General features: G+C 43.8%; 1 protein-coding gene across 1 annotated transcript in view; it reads left to right on the forward strand.

Annotated features, from left to right (window-relative positions):
* The window catches only part of LOC142088637 (ephrin type-B receptor 5), an 84,903-nt gene that overhangs the window by 34,224 nt on the left and 35,044 nt on the right, over positions 1-15,635 (forward strand). The window contains exons 3-4 of the mRNA XM_075164140.1: positions 2,696-2,760; positions 7,401-8,097. Coding sequence (XP_075020241.1) covers positions 2,696-2,760; positions 7,401-8,097 — 762 coding nt within the window. The remainder of the gene's footprint in view (positions 1-2,695; positions 2,761-7,400; positions 8,098-15,635) is intronic.

The following is a 15,635-nucleotide window of genomic DNA, read 5'->3' on the forward strand; positions in this document are numbered from 1 at the left end:
CAGATACCTTGTTTATTCCTCATTTTTAATCCAGAGTGGAAGATTGTTCTGTTGATACTCTGAGGTCCTCAGTAAGTGTTGTCTCTAGCAGCATCATGGACTGTCCTGGGCCTGGATCTGATCTGATCTTGCGAGATCCTTGATTTTGAGTAAGATAGAAAAGGGTGTAAGCCATTTTTCTTCCAGGTTGGTAAATTCAGCTGAACAGATCATTGCTATCTGCACTGAAGAGCAGCAGAATACTGGTCTGGCCCAGCACACTGAGGATGTGGAATGCTACGTCAGTGCTAATAAAGTGGCAGAGTGAAGGCTTATACCTGTACACTGGTGTGTAGTCATTCATACTGTAAAATTATTATCACAGTCATGGGTTTGGCCCGAGCCAACTAACCTTCTCCTAAACAGTGCCTAAGTGTACGTTTGACCGTAGGTCACCAAATGAGATTTATGCACACAACATTCTTGTGTAGTTTTCTTATTTTTCTAATGCTTCCTGACTTATTCACTGTGAGAGGGACAGTTCTGTCTGCTTCAGGCTGCCTGTATCTATTCACCTGTGAAATATTCATGTGCTTGATAAAGATTACCTTGCTCACTGGTGAGAAGCCATCTGGAGAATATTCTTCCTGCTAGTCGTGGCAGAGCCCAGGCTGCTGAGCAAGTCTTCTCTATTTTCTTTCATCTCCTTTCCTTTCTCACTTTTTATCTGGCTTTCCATGCCCTGATTAACTTTTCTCTATTTTATTTTCTCCTAGAGTTTCCATTGGGTAGTTGCATTATACTTTGGTAAATGGGAGACTCAGACCTGATTAGAAAAAAAGTTTGTTCTTTGTTGAAAAATGACTTTGTGTATTATTCCAGCATATCAAGGCCATGTTTGGGAACCCAGTGGCAAAGTACTGACATGACAGAGTGCAATCCCTGTGCCAGACTGTGCAATTCAGACCATGATGTGCATGGGGGAATGCCAAGTCCCTCTGCTGCCAGGACAGCCTAGGGGAAGACTATGCGTCAAGGAGGCATAGGCCTTTCACACATGTTTTGCCGCTCAGAGGAGCCATCTGAGCTGAGCTATCCTTGAATACTAAGCTGCTCAGCATTTCCTGAGTCTGTTAGGTAATTTTAGTGGAGTTGTGCTTTAGCTGTAACCAGTAGCTCTTTCCAGTTCTGGCAAGCCAGCCCAGATATTTTTGCACTGCTTCTGAAGCAAGGAACTGCATCGACTCCTCAGGAAGGTCTAAGAAATATATGATCTCTATATGATTCCCTATAGGAATATAGGGAACATCAGTTCAGGGACATCGATGAAGCCTGATGTCTGGATAAACTTGCTCACTTGATCACGTCTGCTTTAGGATGAGTCTAGTCTTTCCTTTCTGCTGATTAATGTGGAGTGAATCCCCAGGAGCACTGATAGGAATGGTGAAGTCAGCAATCCATAATTTGGAAATAGAAACTATTGAGGATTTCTCCTGTGTAAAAACATGGGACAATCATATCACTAAACCTTTGCAAGAGGAATAACGAATCCTGTTTGTAAATAAGCTGGATGTTGCTGTTGGGTTTTGTTTTTTTCTGTTTGTTTTTGGGGTTTTTTTTAAACAAAGCAACAAGATAGAAAAATGAAAATTAAAATAAGCAAACAAAAGAGACTGACTTTCCAGAATTTAAGAAAAAGCGGATGATTTCTATAGTATGTATCAACACATATAAATACCTATTTGACGGAGTCTTTTTCTTCCCCTATATCCTCACTATAAATGTACATAGAAAAGCGCATATGTTTGCATACCAGTAACTTGCAGGGTGGTCTCAGACCTCAACATTCACTTCTGGAGAATACTATGTGTATAGCTTGCACTGTCACAATCTTTTCTGTATTTCTTTGTACCTGAACAAAGAACAACATCTCCAAGAGCGGTCAAGCCTATTACCTGTCTCCAGTGGTAGATTCAATAACAATGGAAATGCAGACTAGTTGTGGGAATAAGCTAGGCCTGTGAAGTTCTGCATGTACCCTACTCCTGAGCAGTATAATGCAAAAGAGTATTTAATACTGATTTTCTGATAAAACTGGGACTCGTACACAGGCTTGCAGCCTAATGCCCAGCTCCAGAACAAAGTGAATCCATTACAGGATCAACTGGGTCATCATCCTAAAACTCCCACAGAAAATTGGTTCCAGAGCTGGAAACGAAAGTGTCTTGGCCTTGTGTCCACATTTACACCTGCAAATGAAATGGGCAACCATGGTCCTGAGGAGATTGGCATGCATTCATATAAATCATCTCTCTGTCCCACCCTTTCCTTTCCAAAAAGAGGGTGGCCTCACCTGTACTGCTCATTATGATAATTCTGCTCCATGTTGTCAGCGTGCTTACACTTTGCCTGGGAAAGTTTTCGTCTGGCCAGAATATTGCTAAGCAACTTGCTAACCATGACTTAGCATGATTATGTGCCCAAGTGCCTCTGCCCCTGTCTTGGCCCTGCTTAATTTACTAGTATGGACGTAGCTTGTCATATTTAATCACAAAACACGAATGTATATTCTAGGTGTGTGGAAGCTCTCTACAAGACATGTTTTTGGGGTTTTTTTTTGCAGAGACAATCTTGTGAGGGACAGATAAGATTTTAGCCTGACTTGGAAAAGCACAAAATACTTTTTTTTTTATTTAATTTTTTAAAATATAAACAGAAATACTTCTGGATACAACTGGAGAGACCTCAGAGATTAGCTGGACCACCCACCCTTCTGATGGGGTAAGCATTTCCCTTGTCCTCTTCTTGACCGCACCTCTGCTGGGAAGGCGTGCATGCTGGTGATGGAGAAAGCGAAACTGGAACCAATTAGACTTGTTTTATGGATTTTGTACATATGAACAATTTAACATGGTACATTGTGCAAAGCTGTATTGTTAAGAGAGGAAGATACTGGGTGGGATACTATTGCCACCTCCTTACCCTCTTCCTTCCACCCTCCTTCAGAAATACTCATGAGGTCTCCAGCCATCTCTCCACACAGACTAACTAGAATAGAATAGAATAGAATAGTTCAGTTGGAAGGGACCTACAATGATCATCTAGTCCAAATGCCTGATCACTTCAGGGCTGACCAAAAGTTAAAGCATATTATTACGGGCATTGTGCAAATGCCTCTTGAACACTGACAGGCATGGGGCATTGACCACCTCTTTAGGAAGCCTGTTCAAGTGTTTGACCACCCTCCTGGTAAAGAAATGTTTCCTAACATCAATTCTGAGCCTCCCCTGAGGCAGCTTTGAACCATTCCCACACATCCTATCACTGGATCCCAGGGAGAAGAGATCAGTACCTCCCTCTCCCCTTTCCCTCCTCAGGAAGCTGTAGAGAGCAATGAGGTTGCCCCTCAACCTTCTTTTCTCCACACTAGACAAACCCAGTGTCATTAGCTGCTCCTCATAGGACATGCCTTCCAGCCCTTTCACGAGCTTTGTTGCCTTCCTCTGGATGCATTCAAGGACCATAACATCCTTCTTAAATTGTGGGGCCCGGAACTGCACACACTACTCAAGGTGGGGCCGCACCAATGCCGTATACAGTGGAATAATCACCTCTTTTGACTGGCTGGTTATGCTGTGTTTGATGCACCCCAGGTTTGCCCTCTTGGTGCCAGGGCACACTGCTGACTCGTATTCAGCCTGCTGTCAACCAGCACGTCCAGATCCCTTTCTGCAGTGCTGCTCTCCAGCCACTCCTCTCCAGTTCATACTTGTGTCTGGCATTCCTCTGTCCCAGGTGCAGAATCTGGCATTTCTTCTTCTTAACTTTCATGCCATGGATGATTGCCCAATGCTCCAATCTATCTTTTGTGTGTGTCCTAGTGTGTGTGTGGTTGTGTGAGGTGACTCACAGGAGGAGGACTGGGGAGTTCAGGGCCAGTGGCTGGGTAGACTTGAGTGTCCAAGGCCAGTTACTGGGATCCAGCATTTGCTTTTGTCAAATTTCAGCCACTGATGATTGCCCAATGCTCCAGTCTATCTAGATCCCTCTGCAAGGCCTCTTGTCCCTCAAGAGAGTCAACAGCACCTCCCAGTTTGGTATCATCAGCAAACTTGCTAATGCATTCAACTCCTGCATCCAGATCATTGGTAAAATTATTGAACAGAACCGGCCCTAGAATTGAACCCTGAGGAACACCACTGGTGACCTGTCGCCAGCCAGATGTAGCCCCATTCGCTACAACCCTTTGAGCCCTGCCTGTCACTTAGTTCTTCACCCAGCGCACCATGTACCTGCTCATCCCACAGTTGGACAAATTGTCCAGAAGGATGCTGTGAGGGACAATATCAATAGCCTTATTAAAATCCAGAAAAAAACCTACATCCACTGCCTTCCCTTCATCCACTAGGGGGGTGATCTTATCATAGAAGGATATCAAATTAGCTAGACAGGACTTTCCCTTTGTGAACCCATGTTGACTGTGCCTGAAGATTGCATTGTTCTTTAAATGCCTTTCAGTAGTACCCAGTATGATCTTCTCCATAATTTTTCCAGGTACTAACAGGTCTGTAGTTTCCTGGGTCTTCCCTCACACCATTCTCGTAAATTGGAGTAACATTGGCTAGCTTCCAGTGAGTAGGGACATCCCCAGACTCCCAAGACCTTTGGGAGATGATTGAGAGAGGTCCTGCTGTAACATTTGCTCCTTCAGTACTCTGCGATGAATCCCATCAAACCCCATGGACTTGTGAACATTCAGCTGATACAACTATTCCCTTACAATTTCAGTGTCCACAAATGGAAAACCACTGTCCTGCATTCATGGTCCTCCGACTCAGGGGACTGGGCAGCCCAATACTATCAGTATTATTAAAGACTGAGGCCAAAAAAGCATTGAATGCCTCCACTTTTTCTTCATCCCTGTTAGTCAGGTGACCATCTTGAACAAGTATCTGTCCAATGTTTTCTTGAGACCTCCTCTTTCTATTAACGTACTTAAAAAAGCCTTTCTTGTTGTCTGACATAACACTAGCCAGTTTCAACTCTAACTGAGCTTTGGCCTTTCGTGTCTTTTCCCTGCATATAAGAACCACAGCTCTGTAATCTTCCTGCGAAGCCTGACCTTGCTTCCAGAGATCATATAATTTTTTTTCCTCTTGAAGTCCACGAGGAGTTCCTTGTTCAGCCAAGATGGTCTTCTGCCCCACTTGGTTGACTTCCAACACACTGGAATTGCCTACTCCTGTGCATCTAAAAGGTGGTTCTTAAAAACTAAGCAGCAGTCATGGACTCCTAAGCCCTCAAAAGCAGATTCCCAGGGGACACTGCTAAGTAGCTCCCTGAATAGCTTAATGTCTTTTGAAATCCAGAGTAGGAACTCTGCTGTTCTTTTTTCTCTTTTTTACACCAAAAACTTTAAACTCAACCATTTCATGATCATGGTGGCCAAGACAGCCACCGACCATCACATCTCCCACAAGCTCTTCTCTATTCATAAAAGGCAAGTCTAGGAGGGCATCTTTCTGAGTTGGCTCACTGAGTACTTGTGACAAGAAGTTTTCTTCCCCAAACTTCAGGAATCTCCCAGACTTGCTCATCACAGCAGTATGGTATTCCCAGTTGATGTCTGGGAAGTTGAAATCTCCCATAAGGACAACAGCTACCGATCCAGAGATTTCTCCTAATTGCCTATAGAATAACTCATCAGTGCTAACATCCTGACTGGGCAATCGGTAGTAGATACCCACTACAACATCTCCTTTGTTTTCCATCCCCCTAATCCTCACCCAGAGGCTGTCAACCATATCATCACTAACTGTAAGGGCTGTACAATCAATCCTTTCTCTTATGTACAGTTCAACTCGTCCACCTCCCCTGCTCTGCCTGTCCCTCCTGAACATCCTGTAGCCCCTCATCCCAGCACTCCAACTGTGAGACTCATTCCACCAAGTCTTACTAATACCAATGATATCATAGCTCTGGGAACTGACCAATGCTTCCAGTTCATCCTGTTTGTTTCTCATAGTGCATGCATTGGTGTACAAGCATTTCAGACGTGCTCCTGAGCCCTCCATGCTCCCAGGAGCAGCATATGTTCCCACTAGCATTGTCACCCCCAGGCAATGCCATGCCAACTCTTGGCTTACCTTCAGCTCTTCTCTTGGTATCCCCTTCCCCCATAGATTCTAGATTAAAGCCCTCTTCATCAATCCTGCCAGCTTATGAGCAAAGACGCGTTTCCCCCACTGGGACACGTGGAACCCATCAGGTCCCCGCATACCTTGTGCCTTGAAGACTCTTCCGTGGTTATAAAACCAAAAGTTTTGGCGGAGGCACCAGTCCTGAAGCAAGGTATTGATATCTTGGGATCACCTGTTTCTTCCAAAGTCTCTCCCCATTACTGAGAGGATGGAGGAAGACACTACCTGTGCTCCTGAATTTTTTAGCATTCTTCCCAGGGTCCTGAAATCTCTTTTGATTGACCTTAGACTTTTTGTTGCAACATCATTAGTACCCACGTGAAAGAGCAGGAGTGGATAATAGTCTGAAGGCTGTACTAAGCCCTTCCGTTGTCTGTTGACATCCCTAATCCGGGCCCTTGCCTGAAAAGAGGATCTGGTCTGCAAATGGGTGCTTCCATTTCACACAGGAGGGAGTCACCAATGACCATAACTTGCTGTTGTTTTCTTCCTGGCACTGGTCTTAATGCAGATCTTGTTGGGAGGAGTTGGTCGATCTGACCTTGGCAAAAGCGCTCGCACAGGTTCCTTCTCTTCTATCTCATTATGCGCTTCATCTGTCATACCCAGGGCCTCATACCTATTCTGTAAAGCTGTTGAGAGGGTAAGGAGGGGTTTCTCTTACAGCTCCTTATAGTAACCTGCTTCCACCCCTCCCTATCCCTCCCTTGTGCCTTCCTCCTGGCACAAAATAGATCCTGGACCTGCCCCCGTAGTGGCCATGCTGAGTTGGTTTGTGTGCATCGGAGATGGCAGAGCACAGCTCCAGCTGTGATAAAGTTGGCTAGAAGGGACTTCTGCTTTAATGTTTTCTCCAAAGAACAGTGTCTTGTTTCTCTGTCTCATCTGTTTGTGTTGTGATTCTTGTCTCTGGAGATAAAAGATGGGGAAATAGGAGGGAAGAAACTGCGACTCTCTGATTTTAAGATTCTCAATGCCATGTGACAGGTTTGCATGATACTTGCAGGCTTTAACAGCTCTTCTTTACAGGGTCATACTTTGTCCTGTCTAGAGTGCTGTGCTGCACATGCCATCAGCAAGTTCAAGTCTTGTCATAGACATGGCAAAGAGAAGGGAGCGGAAGAAGAAGGCCTGTTCTGTATTGTTGGTGTAGTTGAACACTGAATCCATATGTTTTTTTACTATTTATTCTTCCTTTTCTCTTCCATATATCCATTATAGTGGGATGAGGTAAGTGTCCTGGATGACAAGAAGCGCGCGATCCGAACCTTTCAAGTCTGTAACGTGGCTGAACCAGGTCAGAATAACTGGTTGCGTACTCACTTCATAGAGCGACGTGGAGCCCACCGAGTCCATGTCCGCCTCCGTTTCTCAGTGAGAGACTGTGCCAGCATGCGCACTGTGGCCTCTTCTTGCAAAGAGACTTTCACACTCTACTACCACCAGTCGGAGGCTGACATAGCCTCCCAGGAACTGCCAGAGTGGCGTGAGGGCCCCTGGACCAAAGTGGATACTATTGCAGCTGATGAAAGCTTTTCCCAGGTGGACAGCACTGGGAAGGTGGTAAAGATGAATGTTAAAGTACGTAGCTTTGGGCCACTCACCAAGCATGGCTTCTACCTGGCCTTCCAGGACTCAGGAGCCTGCATGTCCTTGGTGGCAGTCCAAGTCTTTTTCTACAAGTGCCCAGCTGTGGTGAAAGGATTTGCCTCCTTCCCTGAAACTTTTGCTGGAGGGGAGAGGACCTCACTGGTGGAGTCACCAGGGACATGTGTACCAAATGCTGAAGAGACAAGCATGACTGGGTCTTCAGGTGTTCGACTGCACTGCAATGGAGAAGGAGAGTGGATGGTGGCCATTGGACGATGCACCTGCAAGGCTGGCTACCAGCCTGTTGATGATGAACGAGCATGCCAAGGTGAGAGACCCTTTTTCCCCACCCCTTAGGCAGCCACTTCTTTGTGGTTCTCTGTATTAGTAGTATTTGGCATTTGCCAAAAGTTCACAGAGCTAGGAGATTAAATCATTTCTCACAGAGAATGCTTACTAGCAGCCTCTTCTGACACTTTTAGCCTCAGACTGGAGTTGGAGCGACCACTTCTTGGTGCTAAGGACATGGTTGGAAACTCCACTCCGGCCTTAGTTCAAGCTGCCACCAGAGACAGCCTGTTAGGCTACATATACAGAATTAGCATGAGTTGTAACTAGCCAGCTCTAACATAGTTCCACTTCTTTACCAAGAGGCAACAGCATTAAAAGAGAGATGCCACACGGAGCAAAGCTGAGCTCAGAGCTAATACACTCTACCATCCTAACTAATTTGGACCCTTTTGCTAGTGCTGTTGGAACTAGTGATAAAAAAAAGAAAGGGGAAGTGGCAGCAGCCTAGTCATGGGACAGGGAACATACAGCAGGGATCTATGAGCCTGGCTCGATAAGAAAAAACAGTCATAATGGTATTATCATTACCTCTAATGTGCTCTCTGCCTTGGGGCCCATGGTATTTTCTGTGAAATGCTTGTAGGAGGAAGTAGAATAAATTATGTATCACCCAGTAATAGTATTGGGCCAAAATCTGGTCAAGCCTGAACACCAGTCTAATGTCATGACTGTCTTCCTATCTCAAGCTTAAGACAGTCCATTAGACCAAACTGCTTATGTATGTTGATTATATAATTTTGTGTATAATGTTCTTCTGGTGCTTCCTTGGTTTTAACATGCATCTACTCAAGATCTCTCAGTGATGTAAAATGTTGCTGCACCACACTTAGTACTCTAAAAAATTAAATGTAATGTGGAACCCAGTTTTGGCTGCAGACACAATTTTGAAGTTGGATTGTAATTTATTCAAGTAAGAGTTCAACTGGGACGTTGAGAGTACCGGTTAACACCAAGTGCAAATGCAATGGATAGTTAATGTTACCTTCAATTCCTGTTTCATGAAGTGATGGGGGTCACGCAAAATCACTTTATTAAAATACAGTTCATTGTGCTGGAGACTTATAAAGAAATTAATATTGATAAGTGCTTTTTATTTGTTTAAGCTTTGAGAATGATTAAAATGTGTGCACCTTTTTATCCTGCTCATCCTGAAAGAAATGCAACTACATTCATATAGTGCTGCTCCTGAGGCAGAAAGCTTAGACAGACATAGAGCATTGGCATTAGCTATATGGCACTAGCTTTGTTGTCTGCATCAGTACCATGACTAGTTCATAATCCAGGTAAACTGCCAGTAAATAATTTAGTATCAGATAGTGGTTTTAAGCACTCAAAAAATATGGAAATTAGGCTTGGCAAATAAAAATAGGGATTTTTAAAAAATCTATCTTCCCTTTTTTGTGGCATTCAATGAAAGCTGATACTCCCTTGCAGCCCCATTATCACAGAAGCTGGAGAGAGATGATAATGGCAAATATTTTAAGGAATAACTGAAATAATGACAGTCTATCAAACTACAAAACACTGTTCCCATCATTTACTTCCTGAGATTCCATGAGCAGCTTAGAACAGCCAAAGACAACCAAATAATGAACCTTAATGTTAGAAGGTATTTTTTCTCCTCATGTTTCTTGTAAACTCCTCTGGCTTGATCACCATTCCTGATCTCTTCTCCTGATAACAATATGTAGCTGTCCTGTCAGAATGGAGCCACGTTCAGCTAGCGTAGTTTGTCCCCTTGCTTGGTATTTCTTTGCGTGGAGTCCTTTCCAGGACTTCTCCTCTGTAGGTTCTCCCTTCTTCCTAAGAACAGAAGTACACTGTGATACAGAGTTGCTACAGTGTTCTATATGAAATACAGAAGAAAGGGCAGATTTCTACTGATGATCTTGCAGAGAGCTCTTCTTTAATAAGACTGAAGAATGAACCAAGGATAGGAAGGAGAAGCAAGTTTTCTTCTTATACTTTAGTAGAAGAGTGTGTGGGCATTGCCTTCCCCCTCACCATATGGAAGCCTGTAGAGTCCTTCTTGGACCAGCTGTTACCTCTTTATTTAGAACAAAGAATCTGACAAGAACCATTTTGAGCAGATAGATAGAAAGCCCTTTTTTTTTCCTGCCCCCTACCATGAGTTAAGATACTTTCTTTCATTAGTTTTGTAAGACTGCCTGCTCTTTCCTACTATATGGCCAATTGCTCCAGCTAAATAGAAGAGTGAAACAATATCCTTTAGTAAGTCCTCTAGGTGATGTGGGATGTGGTGTGTCTGGGATTCACTTTTGACTTTATCCAAGTAGACTTTTTCTCATGCTGAACAGTCAGAAAGGAGAATGGCAGTTTACAGAGAAAAAGGAAGGTTGGGACCTTAGCTCCTTTTCTTCCTGTTGATGTATACACACAGGGTGCCTTGCCTTGCAAGGTTTCCTGCAACTCTTAAGTGTTTTTCCACATAGGAGGCCAGAAATGGAAAGTTCTGGGTGATTAGGCCATCCTAGCCTACTGGTTCCCAAAATTCTGGACTGATTGGCTGTTCTCCCATGTCTTCTCTCAGATCAACAGATTCATTACTGCAAACAGTTGTTCCTGGATTCCATCCCCACAAACCATTTTAATGTACAACAATATAATGTGTTTCTTGGAAGTCACTGCCCACTGCTTATCATCGCCTTTTAGCTAAAAGTCACATGGGCTTTAAGTTACCAGATGCTTTTGAAAATAATACTTAGAATTCATGACTGAGACATTTTAAAAAATATTTCAAAAATGACAATGTGAACAAAAAAGAGAAGACAAATGACTACTTGATAAAGTGCTAAGCTGACTTCCGAATGAAGAAGGAAGGTGAGCTCTTAGCTTCACTGAATCACTGAAATGGAACTATTAATTTAATAATTCGGAGTTTATCTTTTTTTTCTTTCAAGTCCAAATACAAATTAAGTCCAAGTCAGTTCTGCCAGTCAAGTTCCATGTCTCTTTTTCTACTCAGTCTCATAGCAGTATCGAATATGATGTTTGACCCACATCACTGATAATGTGCCATTATTGTATCAGTATACCCTTACATCTGCTATTACCCTCCAGCTACCTTCTTGCTGTTTCTGTAGCTCAGAAGACTGACTTTTTTCCCTTTATCCAGCTTTGATGTCTTAGGGAGTGTCCTGGTTTCACCTGGGATAGAGTTAAATTTCTTCCTGGGGCTGTGTTTTGGATTTAGTATGAGAAGAATGTTGATAACACACTGATGTTTTTAGTTGTTGCTAAGTAGTCTACTGGTCAAGGACTTTTCAGCTTCCCATGCTCTGCCAAGTGCACAAGAGGGAGCATAGCCAGGACACCTAACCCAACTGGCCGACGGGGTATTCCATACCATATGACGTCATGCTCAGCATATAAAGCTGGAGGAAGAAGAAGGAGGGGGAGGACGTTCGGAGTGATGGCGTTTGTCTTCCCAAGTAACCGTTACGCGTGGCGGAGCCCTGCTTTCTTGGCAATGGCTGAACACCTGCCTGCCGATGGGAAGCAGTGAATGAATTGCTTGGTTTGCTTTGCTGGAGTGTGCGGCTTTTGCTTTACCTATTAAACTGTCTTTATCTCAACCGACGAGTTTTCTCACTTTTACCCTTCCAATTCTCTCCCCCATCCCACCGGGGGGGAGTGAGTGAGCGGCTGTGTGCTGCTTAGTTGCTGGCTGGGGTTAAACCACGACAGCGAGGGAAGATCATGGGACTATAGGAGAAAAACATAGATGGAACCATATTTAGAAAGGGATGGAGTAGAGGGAGCTATTTCAGTCATGAGATTGGGGACAGATCTTTGCATCCTTGTTGAAATCCCCTTGTTGGACTTGGACTGCTGATCCCCTTGTTGGGTATCATAGTGTGTTGGGCTTAGATGGCAAGGTTCTGGTAGTGGTGGGGGCTGATGGGGTGGCCTCTGTGGCAAGAGGGCAGGGGCTGTCCCATGCCAGACATAGCTTTTTCCAGACAGCTCCGCAATAGACCCAGCACCGGACAGAGCTTAGCCCATTAGCCATGTGTGCGGCACCTCTGTACAAACATATTTAAGAAGGGGTAGAAAACACCAGCCAGAGAGAAGAGGAGGGAACAGAAAGAGTGAGAAACAGCAGAGGGAACACCAAGGTCAGCGAAGGAGGAGGGGAGGTACTCCAGGCACTGAAGCAGATATTCTCTGCAGCCTGTGGAGGATCCAATGCCCGAGCAGATGGATATTTCCTGAAGGAACTGTGGCTCACGGAGAGCCCACACTGGGGCAGGGGAAAAGTGTGAGAGGGAAGGAATGACAGAGAGAAACTGTACACCCATATCCTACCCTGTGATGTTTGGATGGAGTAGAAGAGTTTGAAGTGAAAAGACTTGAGTTTGGAGTGAAAAGACTTAAGTTGAGCTTGGGAGAGGGAGGAGGAAAACTGTTGTTTTAATGTTTGTTTTTGTTTTCTCATTATCCAAATCTATTTTAATCAGCAATAAATTAAATTAATTTTCCTCAAGCCAAGTCTGTTTTGCCTGTGACAGTAATTGGTAAACAATCTCCCCGTCTTTATCTCTACCCACGAGCTTTCTCATCCTATTTTCTCCCTATGTCTTGCTGAGGAGGGGGAGTGAGAGAGTGGCTGGGTGGGCATTTGGGTGTTTGCCAAGGTTAACCCACCACACAGCTACTTCTCTCTTCTTTCCCTAGATGTTTCTGAGAGTATTGAGGAAGCAAAAGGTCTGTCTGTCTTCTGTAGTAGCTGTAACTGGCTCTTCTTCTGTAGGATGCAAGGGTGTACGAAGAAGTCAGATGGAGAAGAGGATTCCATAAAATTGCCCATGTCCTGTGGTTTGTAGTCCCGTCTTGCAGATTGCAGAAGAAATCGCATCTGTATTACAGATAACTGCAGGAGCTAGTAACTCTGCACACAGCTGTTTGAGGGCTCATTTGGGAAGGATATTGCATGATTATTTTTGTGTTCCTTTTTGTGTTATTAAAAGATGCCCTTCCTCACCAGCCTGGATAAAGTTTTTTCAGGTGTGAGGCTAAGGAAATGTTAAGATTTATATTAAAGCATAAGCTTCAGTAGTCTGCTAAAATATGCATATACTATTAGCAAAAAAAAAAACACAAAAGCTTTTCTCAAATTTTAATCACTTAAAAGATGCTTCCTTTAAAACCATAGAATAATTTACATTTCAGGGACTTGTGGAAGTCGTCTGCTCCAACCCCATGCTCAGAGCAGGACCAAATTGGGTTAGGCCTATTCTAGTCTAGTTTTCATTACTCCTAAAGATGAAGATTCCACAATGTCCCTGGGCAACTGTTCCAATGTTTGATGACACCCGTGGTGAAATTTCTTTTTCCTATATAGGAGATTGTAATAAGATATAATAAGAAATTATTACAACTTGTGTCTCCTGTCTCATGTTCTACCACCTTGTGCCTACGCCTTCTCTATATCCTCCCATTAGGTGACTGATGCCAGCCATAAGTTCCCCCCCACCCCAGCCTTCTCTTCTTTAAAATGAACAAGTGTCTTAGCCTCTCCTGAGTAAGAGCTTTAACTTTGAGGTGAACTCACAGGTGATAATAATGTTTGGTGCCTTATGCTAGATTACCTATTTATATATTTTTTTCTTACATATTGCACCTTTCAGCAGCTTCTCCAGCCTTACTCTGCTACGTGCACATACATTTTGGTGCTTTTCAAGTAGTTTGCTGCTTTTCCTATATCCAGGGGTTTCTCTCTACTCATATTCCATCCTTCCTCTGATCAAATCTTTCCTCTCTTGTTTTGCCTTTTTTTTTTTTCACACGGCCCCATTCCCTGGCAGTCCTCCCAATATATAATTAGCTAGTAATTGCTTCAGCTCCACCTCTTTTACCTAAAAATCCCTTACTCAACTGACCTCCTATAGACAGTTCAGCAGGAAACAGTTCTTAGTCACTTCATTTATTTTATCTCAGTTGATTTGATGTTCTCCCTTTCCATTTAAAAAACCCAAAAGCCACATTCTTCTCTTCTTACGTTTCTTTCATTTTCCACTATCTCTTCCCCACCGAAACAGCTGTAGAAACTATGAAACTCTAGATCCATCTAGGGCCCTATCGCTTCACCATGCCTTGCTTCTAACTCTGGCTGATCCCACCTTATTCAGAATAAGATGCAAGATACACTGTGGAATAGCCTGCCCCAGTGGGAAATTACTTCCTATCACCATAGTCATAGGCTTATAGGGGAAAAAAAAGGAGCGTTCTATCTAAAAGTTACGTAGATTTTTCTTTTCTGGTGTGTCTTCTGCATGATAATTATGCCATTCTCTACAATATTATCAATTATTAAATCCTTTCCATCATCCTGCCCTCTGTAACTGCCAAACTCCATCCCTCTTTCCTGTTGATTCTGTTCAGGGCTTATTCTAGCAGTGCCTCCCATTATCCCAAACAAGTAGCATGGCCCGTACCAGTTATCTTTTAAACTCCATGCTGATTCTGCTTTGCCTGGAATCATTCTCATTTGAGACCCTCTGTAGCTCTGCACATCCAGTTCTCCTAGGCCTCAAATGCAGCTATGTCCATTCATCCCTCCCAGTTTGACTCCAATGCCAGCTTTGACACTGTTCATTTTCAATACTCTCACATCTAGTATTCATTCTTGCTGCCCCACAGTATGCCTGGGAGAAGAACTCCCATATAAGAAAGAGATCACTTGTCTCAGTCAAAGAGAGAGCACTTTTATGCTCTTCTAAATGTCTTCCTATGTCCCAGCTCAGTTCGAAATCATATCTGGGTACAAAAAGTCAGTGTGTCACCTGTATCACATTCCGTAAAAACACTGCTGGGGGTACGTAAAGCTCTGTTGAAGTTTCTGACTGCCCTTCTTGGTCCCTCTCCCCTTGCTGTATTTTGTTGTGCTCTTGGAATATTTCCTCTCTGCCCTTATTGTCCAAGTGAGCTTTTCAATGCCTCTTTCTCTCTCTTAACTTCTTTGGTTCTTGGTCTGTCCCCTTCCCTTTTTCATTTTCTTCATCCCCCTTCTCCCCACACTCCATGATTCCAGCACTTTTCTCTGCTAGTTTTGATATTTGTTATCGTTAGGAATCTGTCAGAAACTGCTCCTCTGGCCTCCTGGGTGGAACTTGTCTCCAGTGAGCAGTCAGGCAAATACAGGCAACACAAGGATTGTAGGGTGGAGCTGAGGAAAATTGGGTCAGTGTCTCTGAGATGAGCTGTGCCTAGCTGAACTGTTGTGGCATTCTGACACTGTGCCAAGATATGAAAAAGGACTGAGACAAGCTGAGAAAAAAGCGCTTGCGCACTCCAAACCCTGTCTTCTCCTTTCATAATAACTTTGACTTGATGGGAAGTGGCAGCTTGCTCTGCCCCCTGAGGTGCTAGCTCTGCAACCCTCTGTCCTTGCATTGGATATTGTGAATCAATGAGAGCTAAATCTGTGTTTTTTTGGAAAGTACTGGTGCCTGGGGGATGATGAAGTTGTACTATCCCCAGTGGCAAGGCCTG

Source organism: Calonectris borealis, chromosome 1, assembly GCF_964195595.1.
Source record: "Calonectris borealis chromosome 1, bCalBor7.hap1.2, whole genome shotgun sequence".
In the NCBI taxonomy this organism is placed as follows: Eukaryota; Metazoa; Chordata; class Aves; order Procellariiformes; family Procellariidae; genus Calonectris; species Calonectris borealis.